Source organism: Lygodium microphyllum, chromosome 10 (assembly GCF_053477565.2).
Source record: "Lygodium microphyllum isolate KBCC chromosome 10, Lygodium_microphyllum_v1.1.10, whole genome shotgun sequence".
NCBI lineage: Eukaryota > Viridiplantae > Streptophyta > Polypodiopsida > Schizaeales > Lygodiaceae > Lygodium > Lygodium microphyllum.
In genome coordinates, this window is record NC_141144.1 from 1,273,550 (window position 1) to 1,297,995 (window position 24,446).

At 41.8% G+C, this 24,446-nt stretch overlaps 1 protein-coding gene across 1 annotated transcript in view; it reads left to right on the forward strand.

The window, feature by feature from the left end:
• The window catches only part of LOC148029630 (ABC transporter G family member 35-like), a 250,697-nt gene extending 227,091 nt beyond the window's left edge, over window positions 1-23,606 (forward strand). The window contains exons 12-17 of the mRNA XM_087685869.1: window positions 2,098-2,309; window positions 21,134-21,328; window positions 21,440-21,589; window positions 21,833-22,396; window positions 22,500-22,673; window positions 22,779-23,606. Coding sequence (XP_087541995.1) covers window positions 2,098-2,309; window positions 21,134-21,328; window positions 21,440-21,589; window positions 21,833-22,396; window positions 22,500-22,673; window positions 22,779-23,195 — 1,712 coding nt within the window. The 3' untranslated portion in view covers window positions 23,196-23,606. The remainder of the gene's footprint in view (window positions 1-2,097; window positions 2,310-21,133; window positions 21,329-21,439; window positions 21,590-21,832; window positions 22,397-22,499; window positions 22,674-22,778) is intronic.
• Window positions 23,607-24,446: the final 840 nt, after the last annotated feature.

Below are 24,446 nucleotides of genomic sequence, written 5' to 3' on the forward strand. Positions count from 1 at the left end.
GCATTTGAGTAATACTCATCTACATTCATAAGTTGCTCATGCAAGTCGTGAATTAGAGACTGCAGGCTCTGTATAGGGGTGCTCAGAGGGTGCGCTGAAGACTGCCCGGACAGCACGTCTGTTTCTGCCTAGGGCAGAGCCCTCTCTTCTCCCAACGCAGTGTCTGTGTCTCAGGAATAGATACAACCAGCCATTTGACCTTGTGGGTCATCATGATTCACAAGCCACTACTGATTGTAGATCATGTCTGACAAGCATTGCCACTTTAAAGAGACTGTCCACAAAAAACCATGCTGACCAGGGCATATGCAAGTGAGAACAAAACAACATCAGTCTCTACTGTAGCCTCGGTACCTCTTGCATATTGACTATACATGTTGTTTTAAATCATCCACTTCATAACCATGAAAACCCTTTTTCAGGACATCAGCCCATAACCAAGAAGCAAACTATTTTCATTTGAATTAGAAGTCGTTCCTGAGAAGGAACATTAGCACTCCAATTTCTGGACTAATCAGGCTCTGTTCAAGTGCAATTACTTTCTTACGCTGCTACCAACCATCCTGATCACCCCTATCTTGATCCCTTTTTTTTTTCCTTTGCCTTTTTCTTGACTTTTCAAAGAGCTAGCTCATTGCATAAGAGGCAGATTCACTAATTTCACAGCCTTAACCTGGAACTTTATCAACAATCCCCTTATTCAGTAGACTGGTTGTCGCACAAGAGGTTGCGCATTATTTTTAGGAAGAACATTGGTTGGCAGATAATGTAACCAATGGGACATTCATTGGCAAAATGTCCATATTTATGATATGCAAATGATGGCCCTGAAAATACTCCTCATTTTAACTCAAAATATTTCTCTCCCAAACCTGCACCTTCCACTTCCACTGCAACGGAAAATGGTGCTGGTTTATCTGTATCCCACAACAGACAATATCTGTTTCAGTGGCATGCAGGAGGGGAACATATGACTTGTCCTAAGGAGGCTACAAATCCTAGTAATTCCACTCTCATGTAGTCAAGGAAATTGACTACCTCAACCCATGTTGAACATCTATGTCTGAGCAGCTTTGATGATCTTTGTTTGGTGACCAAGATGATACATGAGCCATTTCTTTTCCAAAGTAAACAGGAGAAAGCTCTAGCAATCTTTGTTTATATTCGTTTTTGTGAGGTATACGTCATAGAAACCACATGAAGCAAAATATACACCTTCAATAAATTTGGCACCCTGTAAGGGTTTAATCCATTGAGCAACATAGTTGGCCGATGGTAGCTTCCCTAGGAAAAAAGATAATGACTGATTTCTGTGACAATTTTCTGATTGGATCAACGATCTCAGGTAATTTCAACTTGTATCTGACCAAAGGAACTGGTTTTCACCATGTTTAATGACTTTGCTGAAATCCTCCTGAAAAGTATCAAAGATGAACTTTGCATCCATGTCTGTTTGGTTCACAGTATTCACTTGCCTTGTTTTGGGATCCAAAGAATTAGTCCCTATAACTATACACCAAAGAATTAGTCCCTATGACTATACACAATGGTAGGATCCTGAGAACCCAAATTCAGCTGAAATTGAAGAAGTTCATGAAGAAGCAAATGCAGATGATGAGCAGCAGAAGTCTTGCAGGATAGCATGCTGCTGCAGCAGAATTTTAGATATGCCGATGCAAAGCCAAGAGGTAGAATCTTTGCTTCCCAAAGTAGGAGACCTGTCAAAGCAGCCAAGAGGGCAGGGTGGAAGAGCACTAGTCTTCACATGCATCCTAAGAGCCCCTAAAGGGGCCTGTACAACCAGTAGCAGGACCCAAACAACAGCACAGGACAGGAAGATCAGCAGCAGGGAAGAACCAGCAGTGCCAGATGACAAGACCAACAGCGCATCGAGCTTCAGACGTAGCACACACACGTGCACATACACACATATGGTGACACGCATGTGTATATGTGCGGGTGTGTATTTGTTCTTATTGTAATATTACCTTTTAGTGTGTGCTAATGGTTCTGTTTTTTGTAAAATCTCCAAAAGTAAAAACTATTCATGTTACCTTAAAGAGGCTCTAGTCCTGCTTGACTTTATGTAATGCACAGGTCGGAAAGTCTTAAGTGAGCGGATAGGAGGGCAAATCCTTGTGAATAGTTACCCAAAGAATCAAAAAGATTTTGGACACATCATGGGTTATGTGGATAAGATTGATGCCTACATACCATATATGACCATAAGAGAAACAGTGGTGTATAGTGCAGCTACTCGCCTTGGAAAACTTTCTTCAAGGAGAAAACAGCAAGAGTTTGTGGAAGAGGTATGTCAACTCCATTATTTCATTTGTTTCATCTTCCAGAAGTTTGAGCTTTGGGTGAGACTCTAAGACCTCAACATATTGGATCTACATTCACCAATGGAGTTGGTTGACAACAGTCTTGCTAAATGCAAACCATTGTAGGAGCTTGAGCTACATTGCTAGACACTGCTGCTTGTTCACATAAAAGTATAAAAAGTGTTTCTGCTTTCAAAGCTGAGTAGGTGAGAGATATTCATCTTTTGAAAAAGACAAGGCAGACAAACTATATTTTAGTTGAATGTGTGAATGATGCTAGGGAGCAGACAAAATCTCAATAAAGGAAAGAAACTTAAAAGCCAATGCATTCACTGAGGAATTTACATATGAAACCAGAATCTAGTAAACTTGATAGTGATCAACTCTAAAAGATGACTTGAAGTGCATGTCTTTTTCTTAACTCAGAATTTGGGATGTAGACACACACAATCTTTTAGGATGTGCTGCTATGTGGAATGTATCTTCCCTGTTTACAACTGATTATTAGTTTCACAGGAACATTGTCAACCAGTCAGACTATTAAAATGTCCATATTTTCAAGCAGATTTGGCTCATCCCTCTCTTTGTCTACAAAAATATAAATAAATAAATAAATAACATGTTAGTCAAAGAGAAATGTGTGATTGATGATGCATAGTCAATAAATAGGAAATGGACAAGTTAAGATGGGCTTTCCTAGGAGTTGGTTGCAAAATTTCAGGATCCTTTCTGAGGAACTAATTTGTGTTAGTAGTTCAAAAGATAGTCATTAAGAACAAGATGAACATTGAAGGAAGGATAGCATAATGCATAAAGAATTGATAATAGTGTCCCGTGGCTTGTGTTTTGGCATCACATTTCCACAGTAGGTTAACCACTAGAACCTTGGATCCATCAAGGAAAAGGATTGAGGTTCATCAGATGCTCGTTCGCTTCTTCTACTGGTTAGCTTTCTGGCATTTTTGGATGATAAGGAATGCCTTAGTTCTGATTTTGTGTAACAGATTCATACAGACAAGGTAGTGCTTTGGATACGTATGGGTAGGTACACAAGTGGCTAGGTGACCTCGATCTGAATTGGTTGTCTGTATTCGTAGGGGCAGCAGGCCTGCATGCTGCCAAAAGGCCAATGTGCATTTGATTCTTTTCTAATATAGGGAACATCTCTTTGGATGTGATGCTACAATGAATTGTCATTTTCATGCATTGCTTCAAATCTACAATATGTATACATATGTAGACACCTATAGATGCTCGTTCACTTCCACTGCTTGTTAGCTTTTTGGCATTTTTGGATGATAAGGAATGCCTTAGTTTTGATTTTGCATAACAGATTGATACAGACAAGGTAGTGTTTTGGATACATATGGGTATGTACTCAAGTGGCTAGGTGACCTCGATCTCAATTGGTTGTCCATATTCGTAGGGAGGCATGCTGCCAAAAGGCCAGGGTGCATTTGATTTTTTTCTAATATAGGTAGCATATCTTTGGATGTGAAATATCTCCATCCATCTATCAAACAGGTCACTGGGTCTAGGTCAATGTGCCGCTTTCTCTCAAAGTGAGCCACTACTCTAATCCTCTGTTTGGAGCATCCAGTGAATGCTATTTGGTCAAAATCCTCTCGCTGGAGACAACCATCCTCCTCAAACCATAACAGTAAATGTCATGTCTTTGCAAGTCACAAAGATTGCTAGAAAAATGTCCCCTCTAGGGAAGAGACCAATCCAAGTTCGAGAGGTATCTATATCTATCTGCCAACATGGTGGAACTCCCTCTGTCACAGCCTCCATCATAACTCTGGCTTCCCTAAGGCCCTGTAGTCTGTGTCTCTAAGCCTCTTGTGGTAACTGCTGGAATGCAAACCAATCTCCCACTGATAGAGCAACATGTGAAGAGAATCTCCCCCATGATAAGTATGTCCTCTATCCAAGAGTGTGGCCAGATTCTAATCTCAAAAAGTGATTGAAGAGAAGATGTCGTCTTCTCTTCTCTTCAGTTGTACTGAAGGGTAGCTAGTGAAGCCCTGGTAATACAGATCTCCATGCTCTGATAATGGCATCCGTGAATTTGACCTCAAAGATCCTCCCTAAGTCCATGGTCCCAATCTCTTGAAAAATCCAGTGTATGCTGGGCTGCCATGGTCCTCCATGAGCAGGTGTCATAGAGAGAATCTCTACAATAGATATATCTGAAATTTGATAACCTAGCTACATCTAGTTATCCACATTTCCCAACCTAATGTTAGCTATGAGCTCCCATCTATGATGATGTCCCTAAGTCCACACTGTCAATGAGAAATTTGGCATGATAGTCCTACTCACAAGCTGACCTGAAAGAAGATATGCATAGGACCTCTATACATCCTCATATCCACAAGTTGTCTCTATCTACAACTCATGTAACCCCCATGTAGCAAGCATAGAGTCTGCAATGCCATGAAACACCATCCTAAGGGCTCTTCTCCAAACCCCCTGAACCCTTGGTGACTCCATATGCAGTGCCTCTGTGTCTCCTCATGCTCCCCACTGTGAGGGAGGAAGGTAGGATCAAAGCTTAGCACAGAAAACAATAGACAGTGTGAGAGTGAAGCACGACACCCAATGCAATAGACTGAAAGAGTGTGAGCCGAAAGTACAAGGTACAACCCTTAAACCTTAGGATTGTAGGGGGTGTTCACACCCGAACACGGTAAGTGCCCGTGTGTGTGTGTCATAAGCACATACAAAATAATACCATAAGTCTAGGGGAAAAAACCTCTCCTACCGAGAGTAAAAAGTGCCCCAGTGTCCTACTAATCACCGACACTCCTATGTGAGCGTAGGCGTAAGTGAGGCGTAAGTTAAATACCCAACAAACCCCCCTGGAGTGAAGAGTGATCAAGAGTACAAGGATCATCCGCCACCAAAGGAGATCAAATTTAAAGCATGGTGAAATGCTTCTATTGGAAATAAAGGCCCTCGTGCCTTTTAGTGTGCTCGGGTGTGAACACACCCTTATCTATCTAAAAACCTAAAAGTACACACTCGTCATTGTACCTAAAAACGTGCTCTCTCTACTCTGCTCTATCTCACTCTCTTTGTCTCTCACTGCGCGTAACGACTAACTGTCTAGATCTTCGTGCCTAACCTGTCACTACAAACTGGTATTAGAGCTACGGTTGAGGTGTTCGTACCTCTCGGAGTTCGAGCAGGACGGGCGAGCAAGTTGTGAGCTACAGAAAGCTCTAGTGTGGACCACAGCAAGTTCAAGTGGACTCGACGAGCAGCAATCGGTAGTCGGCAGTTGACTAGTAGGGAGTAGGCAAAGTGATTGCAGCTGACGAATGATCAACGGGCGACTAGCAGGAAGCAAGCGTTGCAGTGCGGCATCTAACGAACAGTGGACGTCCCGGGACGGCAGCTAGGGTGTGACGAGCGACGAACGACTACAGTGCTGATGACAGAAGTGGGCAGCAGAGGCAGCAGTCAACTCGTGACGGCCTAGAGCATGACGGTCTAGCGCGTGACAGGACTAGCGGGGTGAGGACAGGCCTGACGGGTCAACGGGCCCATCATCCAAAATTGTTTTGGACTAGCAGGGCGAGGACAGGCCTGATGGGTCAACGGACCCGTCATCCAAAATTATTTTTCTTCAAAAAAAAACTTTTTTCAAACTCCTTCCTCTAACCGAGGTTCGCATGCACAAGCACACAAGGTCAGATTTGTGTAATTTTGGCCTAGAAATTTGGGGCTTCTCCAGACTGAGTACTGTTCATGCAAAATTGAGGCATCTGCATCAAAAATTGCAGACATTGTGTGCATTTGAATTAGGAATTTCGCCACAATTATTGAAATTTTGCTCATATGAGTGAAATTTCTCAACATTGGACCCATAAAATTGGGGGCTTTTCCCAAATTTGGGGAATTTGATGCAGGACAAGCAAATCTGTCTCAGAAATTGTAGGAATTTGTGACATTTTGTCCCCGACATTTGGGGCTTTTCATGTATATGCACAAATTGGGCTGAAATTTACCCAATTTCTCGACATTGATGCACATTGGACCCTATGCAATTTGGGGCTTTTGCTGTTCGGGCAAAATCTGGGCAGCATTTGATCAGTTTATGTACATGCAGGTTGAATTCCACATCAACACTTGGAAAAATTTGGGGGTTTTGCTGAAATTGCTCTATTTTGGCAAAATTGCCCTGTGCTATGCATGACAGAGAAAATGCAGATGTGTGGTTGATGCTTTGAGCACAAAAATTTTGGGGCTTTTGATGGTTCGAGTCAAATTTTATGCCCGTGGGTACATACACAACAGAAATTGCAGCTAAAATTTGGGATTTCTCATGTAATGTGATGCATATGCCCTTGGAACAGCTGTAATCAATTGGATAATGTTGTAGCACATGGTTTGGTGCTTCTGAAAATTTATTTACAGATCTGAAATCTGTGATTCTACATGGTCATTTATTGCTGGTTGGTACTTGTTTGTACCTTGGTCACTTGGGTGACAGTTTGGGCCTGCATTTGCTGGTTTTTTTTGTCACATTTGGGCTGAAAATCATGGCTGGCAGCAATGACAGCAGTAATCTAATGCACATAAAGAAGCTTGAAGGCGCACATAACTTGCAGTTGGGCAAAAGCAATGCTACAATATCCTGTTGCAAAAGAAGCAGGCAAAGCCGATCAAAACCAAAGGGGCAAAGCCCGCGGATATGGAACAAGACGATTGGGATGAGTTAAATGAGATTGCACACTCAACCATAGAGCTATCGATTTCTGATGCCTTGCTGTTCAACATTGAAGGTTTGGATTCTGCATATGCTATATGGACTAAACTGGAAGAACTGTATGCACGGAAGAGTGTTGCAAGCAAAGTATATTGTCTGAAAAAGCTTATGGATTTGTGTATGAAAGAGGGTACAGCAATGTCTACTTACTTAAGTGAGTTTAACTCCATTTTCAGCCAGCTGGTTGCCTTGAAGTTCATGATTGATGAGGAATTTAAGGCTACTTTCTTGCTTTGCACTCTACCAAAGAGTTGGGATACATTCAAGACTGCTATGAGCAATTCTAATGTAATGCTTTTGTATGCTGATGTAGAGAGTGCTCTACTTATGGAAGAGATGAATTGGCAGAACAATGCATCCAGTAAGTCTTCCAGTGCTTTGCATACTAGGGGCAAATCATAGCAAAAGGACAAATATGATAGCAAGGGACGCAGTAAATCACGTGGCAAAGATGTTGAATGTCATCACTGTGGCAAGAAGGGTCACTTTAAACGTGATTGCTACAAATGGAAGAAAGAGAAAGGAAAAGGCAAGAAGATAGATGATAGCAAGGAAGAGAAGAAGGACAGTCTCAGCCTAAGAAGAGCAGTGTAAAAATTGAAGAGGTGAATGTAGTCACTCATGACAGTGACAGTAGGAGTGACGTACTCTTTGTCTCTTCACACTTTGGTGCACATGCTTATCTTGCAGATACAGATGATGACATGCATACCTAGATTCTCGATTCAGGTGCTTCCTTTCATGTCACCCCTCATCGTGAGTGGTTCTCCGCCTATACAAGTGGTCGAGATGGTGTTGTCCATCTTGGGAACAACTATGCATATGAGATTGCAGGTATTAGTAATGTGCAGTTACAATTTCAACATGGCTCTGTCTTTATACTTCAGCATGTACTGCATGTACCTCAGCTCAAGAATAGCTTGATTAGCACAGGGTAGCTAGATGATGATGGTTTTAATACCACCTTTGGTGATGAAAAATGGAATATTTGTAAGGGATCTAGGGTTATTGCCAGAGGTTGCAAGAGTGATACTTTGTATCCGCTTCATGTATCTAGTGTGCATGACCATGTTGTTGCCGTGACCGAGCAGCCAAGCGTTTATTTGTGGCATGGCCAGTTGGGACACATGAGTCAAACAGGAATGAAAGTGCTTTCTCGTTTGGGTTACTTGCCTTGTCTTTGTTATGCTAATTTTGAGCACTGTGATCATTGTATTTATGGTAAACATGCACAAGCGTCTCATAAAAAGTCTCTTTCTTTGAAATCTTCTTCTCTACAGCTAGTACATTCGGATGTATGTCAAATGCCAGGATTATCTTTAGGGGAAAAGAAATATTTTGTTACCTTTGTCGATGATGCTACACGGAAGGTACCCCATTTCACCCTCGTCACCATATCCTAGGAAAATGCATTTATAGGACTTTGACTAGTGACCGATTAATTAAGTGAACGGATGTCATAACAGCCTCTGCCCAAAAACCATGGGGTAATGCAACATGAGACAACATCGTATGGACCTTATTCTGTATGGTCTAATTCATACGCTCTGCAACTCTATTTTGGGGTGGATTATGAGGGGCAGTGAGCTCCCTCTTTATCCCTTTGCTGTCATAAAATGCTTGAAAGGCCTTGGACACATATTCCCTACCATTACTAGAGCGAAGATACTTAAGTGTCTTATTTGTATGATTTTCAGCCAATGCCAAGAATTTTTTAAACTTGTCAAGCACTTCATCCTTGCTACGAATAGGGTAATCCTAAGAAAAGGAAAGTAGTACACAGCAATGATGTTATCTTCCGGGAAGATCGCATGCATAAACAGCCTGAAAAAAATGAGAAGGTCCATAGGGTTGTATTCCTTGGGACAGCAAAATGTGTTCGCTGTTCAACAGTAAATACTTGCTGTAGATAAACCTGTAAATGTAGGAAATGATGCTGGAAATTATCAACCAGCTATTGCCCATGATAATGAGCCACTCCATGTGCAGGAACAGCTAGGACAGCAAGCTGTTAATGTTGATTTGCAAGCTAAAATGCCAAGTCAGCATGCTGAAAATGAAAATTTGCAGGAACAGCCAGCAAACAATGACCATTGGGTTAGGAGATCGTCTAGGGCTACTAGACAACCTGACAGATTTGTTCCTGGTGCGAGCAATGTGGCTGATTATGTCATGTTCACAGACTACTGTGGTAAACAATTTTGCTTCAAGGAAGCAATGGCCACACAGGACAACAAGAAATGGTATAAAGCCATGTTGTTAGAAATGGAATCTCTTGAGAAAAATGGCACTTGGAACTTGGTGCAATTGCCTAAAGGGCAAAAAACACTTCCATGCAAATGGGTTTACAAGATGGTCACTTCTGGTTCCTCACCAAAGTACAAAGCAAGATTGGTTGCAAAGGGGTACAAGCAGGAGCATGGAATTGACTTTGATGAGATTTTCTCTCCTGTAGTCAAGATGACTACATTAAGAACCATTTTGGACTTGGTTACAGTTGAAGATATGAAACTCATACAGATGGATGTAAAGACTGCATTTTTACATGGTGATCTGAATGAGGGCATATATATGCAGTACCCTGAAGGGTTTGTTGAACAAGGGAAAGAAAATATGGTATGTAAAATCAAAAGGAGTTTGTATGGGCTGAAACAAGCACCAAGAGAATAGTATCATAAGTTGATACATTCATGCAATCCCAAGGCTTTCATAGAAGTCAAGTGGATCACTACTTGTACACCAAGAAGGCAGTAGATGGCAGCCTGATTATCTTGGTTTTGTATGTTGATGACATGTTGATTACTGGCAAGGATACTCATGCCTTGCACTCACTGAAGCAAAGTCTTCATGGCAGCTTTGACATGAAGGATCTTGGTGATCCAAATCACATTCTTGGCATGCGAATACTCAGAGATAGATCGAAAGGCTTACTCTATCTATCTCAACAGGAATATATCTCCAGGGTTTTGCAGCATTTCAATATGGAGGGGGGGAAAACAATTGGGGTTCCATTGCCTCATATGTGAAACTCAGTGCAGAGGACAGTCCTACATCTGATGATGAGAAGGCTGAAATGGCCAAGAGACCATATGCTTTAGCTGTTGGCAATTTGATATATGCTATGGTTGCTACACGTCCTGACATTGCCTTTGCAATGGGTGTGGTTAGCAGATACATGGCAACCCCTAGCAAGAAGCATTGGGATGCAATGAAAGATATTATGAGATACCTCAAAGGCACAAAGGAGTTGTGTATCTGCTTTGGAAAGCAGAAGGCATTTGTTGTTGGCTTTACGGATGCAAACTATGCTGGTCATGCTGATTGCAAGAAGTCCACTTCTAGGTACGTGTTTACTTTCAGAGGAGCAGTCTCTTGGATCTTCAAGCTACAAAAGTGTGTTGCATTGTCTACTTCAGAGGTAGAGTATGTGGCTGCCACTAAGGCATGCAAGGAGGCTTTATGGCTTTCACGTCTGGTGGGAGAGCTTGATATCACAGAGTTACATGTTTATCATGCTAGCACGGAATTCTGTCTTAGATGCAAAGACTAAGCACATACAGGTGAAGTACCACTTCATTAGAGATGTACTTGACAGCAAGAGCATTGACCTTATAGACCTTCTCACGAAGGGTCTTCCAGCAGAGCGGTTTGCTCATTGCCAACAAATGATGGGAGTTGAATAGATATATGTATTTCAACTTTGTACATACCTAGACTTAACTAATTCTTTTCTCCTCTTCAGGCACATTGCCTTTAGATGGGAGGTTGTTGGGAATAAAGGTCCTCGTGTCTTTTAATGTGCTTGGATGTAAACACACCCTTAGCACTTGTACTTACACATATATATCTATCTAAAAACCTAAAGGTACACACTCGTCATTGTACCTAAAAACGTACTCACTCTCTACTTTGCTCTATCTCACTCTCTCTGTCTCTCACTACACGTAACGACTGATTGTCTCGATCTCCGTGCCTAACCCGTCGCTACAACTTCAAATTTTTCACAAGGAAGAGCTTTGGTAAAGATGTCTGTCACATTACTGGTGGTAGAACAATAGACGAGGCTGATATCACCTGCATGTAGTCTCCCCTGACAAAGTGATAATGTATCTCAATGTGTTTCGTACGTACATAAAACACTGGGTTCCGTGGCACTGCAATGGCACTCTTACTTTCAGTGAACAAAGAAGTAGGCTCCATATCCAGATCATCTAGCAAGTGTCTAATCCATACGCATTCAATTGTGGTAGTGAAAGCTCCCTTATATTCAGCTTCACATGACGATGTGGCAACAGTGGATTGTTTCTTGCTAAGCCAAGATATGCAAGACGAGCCAAGAAAAAAACAATTGCCACTAGTGGAGTGATGTGAATCATAATCACCAACCCAATCAGAATCACTATAAGCATGTAAATGCAACGGTCGCCCCTTGGCGTAAAGCAATCCAAGAGATCTACTACCCTCTGCAAGTAACGGAAGGCACGCTTAACAGCTTGCCAATGTGACATGAGTGGCTGATGCATATATCTGCTCAGGGCTGAAACTGCAAACTGTATGTCTGGTCTAGTGTTGCATAAGTAAATAAGACATCCAATTGCTGGAGCATATGTGTGTGTATCAAAAAAATCACTGTCATCATGTAATGAGAGCTTTAGTTCAGGTTTCATTGGTGTACAGACTAGCTTGCAATCCTATAAGCCAAACTTCTCAAGAAGTTTACCAATGTATCTTGATTGATAACCCAATACCTCTAGCATCATGTATAAACTGAATGCCCAAGTAATAATGCAAAGACCCCAAGTCTAACATGTCAAAAGTTTGCTGCAAATTTTGTTTAAATGTTGAAATCTAATTAGCATGTGTCCCTGTAAGCAAGAGATCATCAACATAAAGACAAATGATCAGCATGGACCCCCCCTTTTTACATACGTAAAGGGTAGACTCAGATGAGCTGTTTATGAACCCTTGGCTAAGCAAACAACCATCTATTTTTATATACCAAGCTCTAGGAGCTTGTTTCAAGCCATATAAAGCTTTTTTCAGCTTGCAAACCAAGTGTTCCAAGCCCTCAACTGCAAAACCAATGGGTTGCTGTACATATACTTCCTCGTGAAGTTCCCCATGTAAAAATGCAGTTTTAATATCCAACTAATGCACAATCCATCCATAATGAGCAGCCAAAGCAACCATAGACCTGATGATCGTCATGCGGGAAGTAGAAGCAAATGTTTCCTCATAGTCAATGCCTTTCTTGTGTGCATAGCCTTTGGCTACAAGCCTTGCCTTGTATTTGTCAATAGATCCATCTCCATTCCGTTTCAGCTTGTAGACCCATTTTGTTCCAATGGCTTTCTTCCCAAATAGCAAAGACACCAAATCCCATGTTTGATTCTTAGTGATAGAATCCAATCCAGCTTTCATTGCTGCCATCCAATGCACACTCTGTTGTGCATCCTCAAAACATTCAAGCTCCTCATCATCAGGGGTGCTTGCTGCCATAACGAACTCCATGGTATGTGCAATATCATGCATACAAGCTTTCCTTCTAGTACGACCAGCCATGGGTGCATCCAGATGACTATCTTTCATAGTCTGTAAATACCATCTAGGCATTTGTCTTGCCTCTTGACTATGCATAAGCTCTTGCTGAATTTCAGTTTCATCACTTTGCTGAATATTCAGATCAGCCAATGGCTGATTTTTTGCATATTCCAAAGGAGCTCCAGCTGAATCACCAAATGTAATGGGCAGGAGCCCTTCAAATACATCACGGGCAGCTTGATATGTGTCTAAACCAGCCAAGGACAATTCTGATTTTTCATCAAATAGTGCATCCCTACTGACAAACATGTTCTTAGAAACAGGATCATAGAGTCTATAGCCTTTGCTCTCACTGCTATATCCCACCAAAATGCATTTAGCAGCCTTGTTATTCAACTTTTTTTTGAGTACCTTTGGAATATGTGCATATGCAAGGCACCACCCAAAGGTACGAAAGTGTCCAACAGAAGGTTTCCGACTGTTCCAAGCCTCAAAAGGTGTAATTTCCTTCAAAGGTGTGGTGGGGTATCTGTTCAAAACATGGCAAGCACACATGACTGCTTCCATACAAAAACTGTGAGGCAAGCTCTTTGCCTTCAGCATACATCTGGCCAACTCCATGAGTGACCGATTCTTCCTCTCTTCAACCCCATTCTGTTGTGCAATATAAGTAGTAGTGTACTGATGGACAATGCCCTTCTGCTTCAAAATATAATTCAACATAGAGGACATGTATTCCCCCCCTCGGTCCGAACGGAGAGTCTTAATTTAACAACCAAACTGGTTTTCAACAAGTGCAATAAAAGCCAAGAATGCATCGTACACTTCTAACTTTTTGACCAAAGAGTAGACCCAGCAAAATCGAGTAAAGTCATCAATAAAAGTCACAAAATAGTAACATCCTCCCAATGACTTTCTCTGCATAGGTCCACATACATCTGAATGCACTAACTGCAACTTGGCTGTTGCTCTAAAAGCAGCATCACAGGGAAACGAAAAGCAATGTATTTTTCCCAAAATACATTCTTCGCACAAGTGCTCAAGAGGTCTCTCCAGTAGAGGTAATCCATCTAGCATCTGTGTACGTTGTAAGAGCATCAAGCTGCCAAAGTTCACATGCCCCATCCTAGCATGCCATAACTCTGCTTGTATCATAGCAGGAGTAAGAGTGGATGTCAAATACGCCGATTGATCAACTGAAAGAGCATCCAGCTCGTATAACCCATGACATAAAGTGCCTGTCAAGACCAAAGTCATGTGTTCTTTGTCTCTCACCATGCATCTGTCATCATCAAATGCGACCTGCAATCCACAACGTGCCAAAGAAGAAATAGAGAGCAAATTCTTCTTTATGCCTGACACGAATAAAGCATCCTGTAGGCGGAGAATAAATCCATCAATGGCTGTGAGCACAATCTCCCCAATACCTCGAACAGGGTATGATGCATTGTTGGCACACTGTACAAACTTGCCAATTGGAGCAGCACTAACAGAAGAAAATAAATCTTTGCGGGATGTAATATGCCTAGAAACACCACTGTCAAAAAACCAAGTGCCTACATCCTCAGTAGAGCTAAATGCTCAATCAGCCCAAGAGATGTCATAACTGCATGTGTAAAAATAATAGTCCATGTCTGCAACAAAGGAGGCAGACTCAGTAGCAGTGGAAGGAGCATCAGAAACATACATTCCTGACTCCTTCTCCTTGGCGATTCACTTCCTACACTCAGTGATGTAGTGGCCTGGCTTCTCACAGTAATGGCATTTGCCCTTTTTGGCTTACATGCCCCCTTGTTTTTTACTTGCCTGTGATGTGCCAGAAGTCCCTGAACTCTGCGGAGCATTCTTCGCTTAGCTACCTTTGCCCTTCTATCTAGCCATAAAAGCCTGCTCAAAGGCGATAGCATCCACACCACTATTTCTTCTTGTTTACTCCTCCTCTAGAAGCAAACTCACTAGCTGAAAAAAAGTGATTGGCTGTGCGGCAATCCTCATGGTGAGGTTTAAGGCCGTATGAAAAGCCAAGTACGAAAGAGAGAATGAGTTCAAAGTGGTAGATATCATTTGTCCATCCGAATAGTACTCATCAACATTCATGAGTTGCTCTCGCAAGTCTTGAATTTTGTTTAAGTGATCCTGAATAGAATCACCTTCATCCATTTTCAATGTCTCTAGCTCTCTTCATTTTTATCTGCAAACATTTGCTCCAAAGTTAGCCAAGCTTGTGAAGAAGCTGTTGAACGAATGTAGGGGATGATTGACCGCTGAACTACCAATGCAATCAGTGACAAAGTTTGTGCATCCCGTGTATCCCATGCTTTTTGAGCTATTGTTCTTTGGGGAAGTGGCTGAAGTGGAGCAGGCTGAGGTGCCCGTTGTGCACGTCCTCCTGGAGGAGGAGTAGCTAGACCCACAACTCCAAGTCTAGCGCCTTCTCCATTGGCATAATCCCAAAGATTTTTTGCCACAAATACATTCTTCATCATGAAGGACCAAAGTGAATAGTTATTTCCATCCAATTTGTCCTCCTTGGATACATAGGTGAAGACAACTCCTCCCTGATTTGCAATGATTATTAATTACCAAGAAGAAACAAAAGAGCAATGTCGAAGCAGGACCACATTGGAAATCTAAAAATTTCCAGAATTTGCAGGAAATAACTTTTTGCAATCAGTGTACAAAGGTGCACTCTGTCAAAACTATATGTAATGCACGCAGTCCAACGTGCAATTAGTGTTTAGCAACATTGTACCAGCAAAATCCCCAAAATTTCTTACCTCAAATTTGTTCAAAACAGTTTTTCTGTGACTGTAAACTGCAGTGCGTATGTCAATGTCCTCAGGAAACATGAAAGCCCCAAAAATTTTTATGAATGTGCGAAAAAAATTTGCATTCAAAAGACATTTCTAAATCTATGCCTGCTGCATAGGAGCCCCTGCTTCTAGAAATTGATGCTGGAAATTAAAATTTAAAAAAACGTTTACCAGAAAAAGTTACGGAGTCAATAGCGCAAATTCGTCAATAGGTGTCAGGCAGGTTCAGTCGGGTACAGGTGGCGCATTAGACGGGCTGAGCTGGCGGCGGGACTAACATTATGCAAACGGACAGCTGGTGGGCTAGCGCAGGAGGCTGTGACTGACATTATGAGGCAGGCTGACGGGCGGCCGTTCTCAGGCACAGGCAGGGTGACTAATGGGCTCCAAGATCCAGGTGGTGTTGCAGCAAGACTGGTGGCCGACGTGGCAGGTGCTGGCTGGTCATTGGTCAGGGGAATAGTTGCAGGAAGAAGCGCAGGCAGGAGAGCGCAGACAAGGGCTGCGCTGACAGGGCTGGGGTGTCACAGAAAGCTGGCAGGAGCAGCACAAAGGGCGGCCACTGGTCACAGGCAGCACCCTGGTCGCAGTCAGAAAGGCAGTCGAATTGATGGAGGCGCAGATTGACTAAGCAGGAGCAGGGCAGCTCCAGAGCTGACAGTGGACAGGGGGTAGATCTAATACTGAGCGGGGACTCCTGGAGGCTGAGCAGAGCTGCTAAGCAAAGCCGGAGCTCTGATACCAAATGTGAGGGAGAAAGGCAAGATCGAAGCTCAGTACAAAAAACAGTAGACAGTGTAAGAGTGAAGCACAACACCCAATGCAATAGACTGAAAGAGTGTGAGCTGAAAGTACAAGGTACAACCCTTAAACCTTAGGGTTGTAGGGGGTGTTCACACCCGAACACGGTAAGTGCCCGTAAGTGTGTGTCATAAGCACATACAAAATAATACCATAAGTTTTGGGGAAAAAACCTCTCCTACCAAGAGTAAAAAGTGCCCCGGTGTCCTACTGATGGGCAAACTTCCTTTCAATGTTTCACTTTCAGATTCTGCATATTGATGGCAAAATGAATATGGTGGTTAATGCACTATTAAGCAAGCCTCAAATTTCAGCAATTCCTATGGTCTATCACACTAAGTTGGATGCCATAGAAGATCAATATGCCGCTGATTTGGACTTTGCTAATGTGTATGATCAACCTTGCAATGGCAAAAGGCATGAGCATTATATGCTTAGAAATGGCTTATGTGTTACAGAGTAGTTGAAGCCAAAAGTGACGATAGAAAGTCATACTCCTCCTTATGCAAGGCATAGAGACATTGATGCTACAGTGAAGGTAGTGGAGTACTCCTATTGGCCAACTTCAAGATATGCTGTAGATCAATTTATACGCACATGCATTGTCTACCCAAAGGTCAAGTATGATAGGCAAAATATGCTAGGTTTATTGCAGCCCTTGCCTATTCCTAATGGGCCTTGGCAGACCATTGCACTAGACTTTATCTTTGATCATCCTAGGACACCTATAGGCAATGATGAGATATGGACTATCATTTGCAAGTCCATTTCATCCCGATGAGGAAAAAGATAAAGCCTAATCACATGGCATTGTTATTTTTACAACATGTGTAACCAATTTGTTTTGGAAGGGACTACTTTGAGAACATGGGTACTACGCTGAAATTTTCTTCATCCTTCCATCCACAAACAAATGGTCAATCCAAAGAGGCAAACTCCACAGTTTAGATCTCTTAATGTGCTATATGTCAAAGCACAAGACATAGTGGAAGCAATACTTACCTTTAGTAGAGTTTGCATATAATAATATGGTGCATAGTTCCACTTGTAAGGCTCCATTTGGAGTTATGGAGAGTGGCAAGAAAGTGCCCCTTATTGCCTTTCATATTAGTTTGTTGAGGCCTTTTCATGGTGATGTGCCAAAGAATGTATCTACTAAATTTCAACCAGAGGGTGAGGAATTAAATGAGATATTGGTACTTGAGTAGGTCTTGGTACATAAAGAGAAAAAGATTAGAGATAAAGTTTCCAAGAGATGTATAGCGAAGTTTCAAAATTACTCACCAATGGATGCTAAGTGTATGGAAGAGAGTGACATGGTAGACCGCTCTCCATTGTTGCAACTTTACCTCAATGCCTTTCAATTGGAGCCAACTTTGGATGGGTCTCTTTCGGGTTCAAAATTACTCACCAATGGATGCTAAGTGGATGGAAGAGAGTGACATGGTAGACCGCTCTCCATTGTTGCAACTTTACCTCAATGCCTTTCAATTGGAGCCAACTTTGGATGGGTCTCTTTCGGGTTCAACCAAGTAGGAGGTCCAAAGCATAGTGGCTGATGCTTAAGGGGAAGGTAGTAGTTCCACTCCTAGACAACTCATCTATATAGTGGCTCTCAAATGTATTCAACATGCATCCAAGGTACTATTTACTGACAATATGTTGGCTATGAGGTCACTACTCAACATATTAGTGAGTGCAATTGGTATGCAGATGGATATAGTTTCTACCATGGCTCTAGAACTATACATTCCTATCAGATCATGATCATTAGAAATTGATTAATAGTTGTTGGTTTTCAATGGATGATCATCAATAAATCGGTGGTATTCAGCTGGGTTTTTAAGGGCAGCAAAGTGTTCTTGGATGCCATCGTTCAGCCATGGTTTATGCTCAATGGTATTCGGTTGGTTTTTATGCACACCAAAGTGTTATTGGATTCCATTAATAATTCAACCATGGTTTATGCTCAATTTATGCTTTACAATAGCTGTTTGGTCAAAAACACTTTTGGTTAAGAGTTAATGGATGCATCCCATGTGGTTTTGATAGTAGTTATGATCCATTTTTGGTCAATTATGACTTAGTTATATTGGCTGGAAATTTCAGCGTGTTTGGCAGTAGTATCGTATGCATAGCAATGACCACAATTATTTGACTATGATGTCTATGCTTTTTCCAGTTCAATGTTTATTTGCTTTTGTCACATTGTAGTGCGATTGGGCACAATGGCAAGGATTTCAAGGGGGAGTTTTGTCACAAGGATGTGTCTTTTTAATGCTTACGTTTGGAATTATTAAGTTATACACGTGTGAGGTGCACATGTGAAGCGTAAGTCGGATAAATCACAATGACGGCCTAAGTAACCCCAATGAACAATGGATGACATTGGCAAAAGTTATGCAAAGTTATGTTGGACAGGTAACTATGGGTACTTGGTGTCATTTTGGGGTCTAGGCAATTAATTGGGCCACTAAATCCCCAATGATGACATTGTGGAAGTAGGCATTAATTAATAAATTACTGCTAATCCAAAGCCCATTAATGTTGGGACCATTAAATGTCCCATGGAGGGGTTAGCACATTAATTGTGAATGGGCACAAGTTAGTACTTGGGGCAGGGTCAAATGGATAATTAATTTATTTTTAAAATTGAAATTCTGAAAATGAATTAATTAAAGCTGGAAGTTACAATTAGAAGGGTGCCAAGTGGTAAAATAGGCTGCCATTTGTCGAAATTACTCATGCAAGCTGAGAGAAGGCTGTTTGGGGGACTGGTTGACGGTCATTCCAACATTCAGAGGCTAAGAACGGAAGGAGCTACCATTGTATGAGCTCAGAGAGAGGCGAGAGCTGATCGCACAGCACAACAAGACAGGGGCAGCAAGTTTCATTCTCTGCTTTAGTGAGAGGTGGCAATAGAAAAGGAGGGCTTGATAGTTGCACTAAGGTTTTACCCCCCTTTCGAAGCTGTTGGCACCATGAAAATTGCCATTAGAGCCATTGTTCAAAAGATACTCCTTTTAGCTGATTTTCTCTCTCATCCTCTTAACATTTCCTCAACAATTCTTAGCATATTCTAGCCATTGGTGAAGAGCAGTTGAAGAAATTGCTGCTGAAGCCCTAATTTGCAGCAGCCATTAGGATTTCCAGAGCCACCTTTGGTCCATACTTAATTACTAAAAACCCAAGTACTTAGTGTAGCAATTGAAGGCATTGCTTTGCATGTAATCTAAGGAGAAGCCCATTCTCAAATTATTGTGGCTCGCATGCAAAAGATTGGAGACCCAATCTGAGCCCAGATTGTTGTCCAATCAAGGGGCAAATTGTGCTCAAGCAGTGCTGGTCATTTATGACAGCCATTTGTATTGAAGATTGAAGGAGATCAGCCTATATCTCAGTGCTCTTCGACCTTATAGCAATACAAGATAAAGAAATACTGCAAGAAGTGCTAGTTGTCGGGGCCAATCGGAAATCAGCTGTCCAAGATTAACTGGTAAAGTGTGTATTTCCAGATTTGTGTACTTGATGCTTGCTCTAATTTGAGTTAAATCAGGTTATCACCACCCTTGCCAAGAAGGAAGACTGCTTTCACATCTCACGTTCAACACCACCAACTAAGACCCCATACTGCATGAGAAGCAAAGCTTCATCCATCCAAGCAAATCCCCTTTTGGAGCCTTAGTGTCATTTGTCAAGGAGGACGGAGGATAAGACTATGTACAGACTATAGATCCCTCAACAAAATCACCAGCCATAACAAGTATCCTGTACCCTTTGTGGATGTCTTGTTGGATGGGCTGCTACATGGAGTCAATTACCTCAGTCACATAGACCTTAGATTGGGCTACAAACAAATCTGCGTAGCTGAAATATTCCCAAGACAACCTTTCGCACTAGATTTGGAAGCTGAGTTGGCTAGTCTTAGGTTTTGGGCTTAGCAACAAAGCCCCCACATTTTGCGGTTTGATAGATGGAATCTCCCAAGAAGACAGATGTACTTGTCATTATCTACATAGACGACCCATCAGTCTATAGCAAGACCCTAGACAAGCAGGAGCACTTGAGAAGAATCTTTGAGAGGTTAAGGCAGCACAAGTTTTATGCCAAGCCTAAGAATCATGAATTTGCAGTGGAGTTAATTTATTTGGGAGACATAATAGGAGAAGAGGGAATCCGGGTGGACCAGAAGAAGTTATAAATAGTTAGGAATTGGCCTTTTCTTGACTCTCTTGGTGCTGCATAATTTGGTCTTGAGCACTAATAATTTTATCTTCGGCATAAGAAAAAGTTTCACGCTCTTTTTTGGGGGGGGGTTAAATGTGATGCCTTTTCTGGCAGTTCATTTGGTACCATCACAGCGCCCCATACAAGTAGAGCCACAGATCCACACCAGTTCATCCCTGGGAATCGAACCTGGCTTCTCACTCAACACAAAGATGCCTTGCCAGCTGCTCTAAACCCTGCTGGTTGATCAGGCTCCTTTTTGCTTGAACACAAATATATAATTGGTAGTATGCAAAGCTTTGAGGAGTTGCACTCAAACCTTAAAAGATGTTAGTGTTGAATTAATGTGCAACTGTAGGTATAGTATCCCAGGGATCTGCTGCCAAACCACATGTTATTAGTTTTCAATGATTGCAGTAAGAAATCTCTTCCTGTTAAACTTGAAGGGTCAAATTTTATCTCTGTAGAGGGTACCAGAGCAAGGCATAGGAACCAAAGCGTTTAGTAATGTCCTTTTCTTTCAAGTGCTTCTATGAGCACTGTACAAAATTATCAGAGTTGATCATCTGGGAAAGTCCTGAGACACCTTAAGGCGAGGAATTTAATAGCTACTGACTTGTGTTAAAAGAGAAATTTGTGACATCATGCAGGTTTTGGAGCTGACCGAGCTTAAAAGCATCGAGAATACCCTAGTGATTTCATTGATTAACGACGTAAGTTTTGACCAAGAGAAGCGACTCGCAATAGCAACAGAACTCGTTGCTAATCCCAGTATTCTATTCCTGGATGATCCAACAAAAGGCCTTGACAGTTTGAGTGCTGCTCGAGTTACTAGTTGCCTACAGGTTAGCCAGATATAAAGATCAAACGTTCTTGTTCGCGCATATATATACCCATATTATATCTTTACCACACCTTTTTATACGTTTGTCTTTGTGTGATCTGCTTTTCTGCAGCTAATCGCAAGTACAGGTAGGCTTGTTATTGCAACTTTAAAACATCCTAGCCAACGTATATTGTCCGCATTCACAAAAGCTCAAATTTTGAAGAGTGGCGGAGAAACCGTCTATTTCGGACCTGTGGGGAAGGATGGAGAGCTGATCAGGGTATTTCTAATGCTATCATGAGCTTTTGATAAGAGATTTCATTTATCGTGTCTGAACGTTCGTCATTGAACTTAACTTGAAAGTGGATTACAATTTACGGTAGTATTCTTAGCTTTCTAGAAAGGCAGTGTTTGGTTTGTTACTGATTTGTTACAAAATGAGAGTCTACACAAGGTGGGGAGTGGAGCACAGTATTCTGGCACATGTATCAATAGTCAGTCACCACGAGGCTTTGATGTGCAGAGCTACTTTGAGGCAATACCCGGGACTCCATTGTGCCCGCTAAATAAGTGCATCTCTGCATTCGTGGTTGAAGTTATTGGAGTTGATGATGTCGGGACATACAGAAGGAAGTCTGCCAGGGACTATGCGTTTGAGTACCGGGTCAGTGAACTAGCTCTTCGAAATCATGTACATCTGCAGCACCTACGTCGTTCCAGAGGTCAAAATGGGCAAGAGATTCGAACTCAGGAATATGGGGCAAATTTGGCTACCAGGCTTCGTCAAACTATACTTGCCTACCAGCACCAATACTGGAGAAACGTGAATTATACCTGGGGGAGGATGGTCAGCTTCCTCGTGATGAGCTTACTGCTAGGTTCTGTTTACTTCAAGGTTAACTACCATACCACGTACGGGATGAATTCACTTGCAGGGTCCATCTTTATCAGCCTTCTGCTGGTGGGCTTGACGAGTGCTCAGAATATCATCCCACAGGTGATCCAAGTGAGGGCTATCTCTCAGCGGGAACGCGCTGTACACCAATCCAGTGCACTTCTTTACAACATCGCTTTGACTCTCGCAGAGGTAGTTCTCCTCGACCCTCCAGAGAAGATCTTGTCCTTGTTTCTGAATGATCGACATGACCTTTTATCCCAGCTAACAGTGGAGAATTTGACGTGCCATGCAGTTGCCGTATTTGATGGTGGCAAACCTCATCTTCTGTAGCATTTTTCTACCCATGACAAATATGGCGGTGCATAGTGCTGCGGAATTTTTTGGATACTGGTTCATATCTTTGGAGTTTTACATGGTTATTACGTTCCTGGGGATACTTTTAGCAATAGCGTCTCCTTTACCGCAGGTATGCTGGTGATTCACCAAGTTCGGTTTTGAAACATCCTCGTCAACTCACCTTCACGACAGAGCTAGAGGTGGTGCTGATGTATGATGTGTGGTATGCCTGCAGGTGGCCTCTGTGCTGGTGCCCATAGTGATCGGTATGTGGGTGTCTACAAGTGGGCTTGTCATTCCAAAGAGGAAGATTCTGAATCAATTCATTTGGATCTTCTGGACCAATCCGCTCCAATACGCTATGAACAGCCTCACGTCCTTGGCTTTCTACTGCGACATAAACAAACCAGAGTGTCTCAATGGCGGGCTCAATCCGAATTGTGCGCAAGACCCCGGTGCATGTGTTCTTTGCGACTGCCCAAGGCTGCGAGACGCGAACAATGTCTTCGTGTGGACCCAGATTTCGTTCAACCGCAGCCTCAGGCACGATAGGATCCCCTACGACATGCTCGCACTTATCTTGTATGCCCTCGTAGTCCGTGTGCTGACGTACTTGGCTGTGAAGTTCCTCAAGCATAACAAAAGAACTTGAGAAATGCTGAGATCCGCTGGCTTAAGGCTTAAGTGGTGGTTCCATAAATAATACCCAAAGGTGTGAGCCTTGAGGGGTCCGCTCTCATGCGTGGCCATGAGGCACCTATGTAACAATAATGTGAAAAGAGACAGCAGACTATCGCCAAGTGCTGTAAAAAGAGGGAGGCTATGGCTCCACTTGGCTGTCACCAAGATGGATGTTGTAAATTAGTTGAGTTAGCAAGCACTAGTCTTGGAACGCGAAGTTGAACTTCTTCTCTTGTGCTTGGATGTAGACATGTTCCTACCAAAGAATATGAAGTATGGGCTCTGTAACAAAAGAATCCGAATTGGCTGTTGCATCATGGGTATGTTTTTTGGAAACTAGGATTATTATTTCAAATGCCATTTATGATTCTTTGAACGTCAAGATCTTGTTCGCTGGAGTCTTGCTATTACTCATATATCATCCGGAGGTATGTGATCTATTGTTGTGTTCTAAATGTGTGTTATGCTAGAAAGGGCATTGACTATATTGTTTTCAGTTTCTTTACAATATATTTATTTCCAATTTGTAATCTAGGATTGCCAAGATTCATCTTAGTAGGCAACCAAGCAAATAAGACTTTCTTATTGAGGAAATTAATGGTTGATAATCTATTTCAATGGTCAAATTTAGTCAGTGTACATAGGGATGTGTCTTTTGTAAGGACCACACGATAGCAAGGAGCTCTTTTTCAATTATGGATGTTTTTTTTTTTTGGTGAGTGAGTGGCTTATAAAACAAATTGATCTCCATTTATTAGAATCATCTTGTTGTAACAATATTGCTCATGTACCAAATTGGAAGCATTTGTTCTAAAAAGAAAAGGTTTTTCAGAATTTGGATCATTTATTACTATTACCTTGGAAATTAAGTCTTTTAATTGTTCAAACGCTTGTTCACAAAAGTTAGTCCACTAAAATTGTTGTTTCCTTCTCAAGTCATATAATGAGTTTGTTATTTCTGCTAGTTTTGTCAACAAAAAAAAAATTGAAATTTTCATCATTCCTAAGGAATGTTGTAACTATTTAACATTTTTAGGTTTTGGAAATGCTTTTATTGTGGCTATCTTTTTTGGATTGATTTTTTTATCCACTAGTCATTGTAATGAACTTAGTGCATCATAAAGTCCAAAAGTCATTACTTTAAATTGGTATTACCCTTTTGATATTTGAAAGGTTGTTCTCTCTCTATCATGCTTGCATTGGAATTTGCTAATATCCTAAT